Below are 1929 nucleotides of genomic sequence, written 5' to 3'. Positions count from 1 at the left end.
TGAGGTCATCTCGTCAGATCGCCGGCAGCAAAGACGGTCGCCGTCAGCGGCGGTCAGTGCCTTCCTTCTCCCACCGCAGCGCCACTCCACCGACGCCGTCGCCCGCCTCCTCCCCACCGACACAACGAGGAAACAACGGCAGGAGATGTAACACCCGCAACGATCAGGCTGCCGCAGAGTCTCGTTGCAGCCGCCATGACCAGACGAGTGGGATGCAAACAAAAAAGGAAAACAATTGCCCCCTCAAGCATCTCAGCACAACGTGGAAGCACAGCAGCCGGCACACAAGGCGCAACGCCGTTCAGTGGCTACCAGCACTCACCCTCAGTTACGCGGCAACGTGGAAATGAACGAGCTCCTCCCACACAGCCATCCTGCAACACGAGTGGGTCACACGAGCAGTCGCACAAATTAACACCTCGCCATGCAAACCAGCAATCAAAGACACCGCCGGCGAAGGAAGCGATGGATGGCTGTGGCGCGCAGCCGCAATAATAAAACATGTGTCACCTTGCTTGGGGCATAAGGAAGAAGTCCAATCAAAGAGGCACACCAATTCGCACCAGAGGGAGGTAAGAGCAAACAGAAGCAAATATTCGCCTAGGGCGATTGACCGGATCGTAACGTTATTTACGAAAATCAAGCAATACAAGAGGAAGAAGGGGTAAGTGAAAAAGCAGTGGGCTCACCACACCCTCAAGCTTTGCCCAAGTAAGTATATGTACACATATGTATTCCGATAGCCACTCTCGTGACATGCTGCACTCTATTCGGATTGGATACATACATACATATATTAATAATAATTTACGAAGTGTCAAACTTTGGGGCTCTCCAGCCACAATACCCCACCGCAATGTGGGAATCAAAAGGGAGTGGGTGAGATGGTAAAATTAAATTTACGAAATTATCTGGCGGCTATCGGTTCCCTAATCCCCTAAAGTCGTGTTCTTGCCAAAAATCATACGGTATAAAAGTGTCGTAAAAAAAGTGTATTCATTTTATCAGGATACATATTAATTTAAATAGCCAGCCTTCCCCGCGATCATTCCATCCACAAGCTCCTAGAAAACAACAGCGGAAGTCCATAGAACCATCACAATACTGAATGTGGGAAGCGGGGTCGCCACGGGAGTGTGAGAACGTCATGCAGTACACTCGGCGATGCAGTCACAAAGCAGGTGCTTACACCACCACGGCCACCAGCACCCCACGAGCCCAGCATGGGGTGGAAGAGGATGCCACTGCAGCCAGCGGCGAGCACCGCAGTGTCTCTCACGGCTACCTGAAGACAAATGTCCCGGTGATGCGTGTGCCGGTGGGGAGACTGACGACGGTGCGGCACGGGTCATCCGCATGGGAATCGTCCAGCAGCTCGTTGCTGTACACAGGCGGAACACCCGGCGCGTTCGCGATGGTGATGTGCGGATGAACATTTTCGCAGGGGAACTCTCCCTCGTTGCGCACCGCGATCGCCGTCCCCTTCGGATCAGACGCAACGCTCGTCAGCGTGAGCTCAATGGACTCGCCCAGCAGCCCCACCAGCTGCTGCAGCAGGACAGGGTCCTTGCAGGCGTCACGACCCAGGTACAGCGTCGTCACATGGAAGGCCTTCTGCACCTTCTTGCCGTCCAGCATCTCTGGCGGCACAAGCTCGAGAACCCTCTCGGGTGACGCAATCTGAATTGCAGCATACTCCACGTGGCGGGGGAAACGGCACAGAAAAGACTCGCAGGCGTTCGCCACGCCCAATGCTGCCGCCATGTCGAGTGTCTGAATTTCGGGTAAGTCCGTCAAACCAATTGCGGAAAGTTCAGCCCAAACGCGCCGTGCAATGGTGGCAGTGTCGTCTGCCACGCTTACCTCAATGAGCGGCCCCTCGGTTGGTGGACGGCACCGCGTCGCGCAGAAAGCAGCCTTGACGCACGC

At 55.0% G+C, this 1929-nt stretch overlaps 1 protein-coding gene across 1 annotated transcript, besides 2 other annotated features; it reads right to left on the bottom strand.

The window, feature by feature from the left end:
* Positions 1-1929: a sequence feature (areas not merged during assembly with more than two copies in the genome that could not be assigned to a particular haplotype).
* Positions 792-1066: a mobile genetic element.
* Tc00.1047053508491.9 (hypothetical protein, conserved) lies at positions 1282-1929 on the bottom strand (the record flags this gene model as incomplete). Its single annotated transcript, XM_797475.1, has 1 exon — positions 1282-1929. A coding segment is annotated over one exon (648 nt), but the record flags the coding sequence as incomplete, so codon positions are not given.

The sequence above is a fragment of the Trypanosoma cruzi genome, genomic scaffold (genome assembly GCF_000209065.1).
Source record: "Trypanosoma cruzi strain CL Brener 1047053516877 genomic scaffold, whole genome shotgun sequence".
Taxonomy (NCBI): Eukaryota; Euglenozoa; class Kinetoplastea; order Trypanosomatida; family Trypanosomatidae; genus Trypanosoma; species Trypanosoma cruzi.
This window is presented reverse-complemented; position numbering and strand designations above follow the sequence as displayed.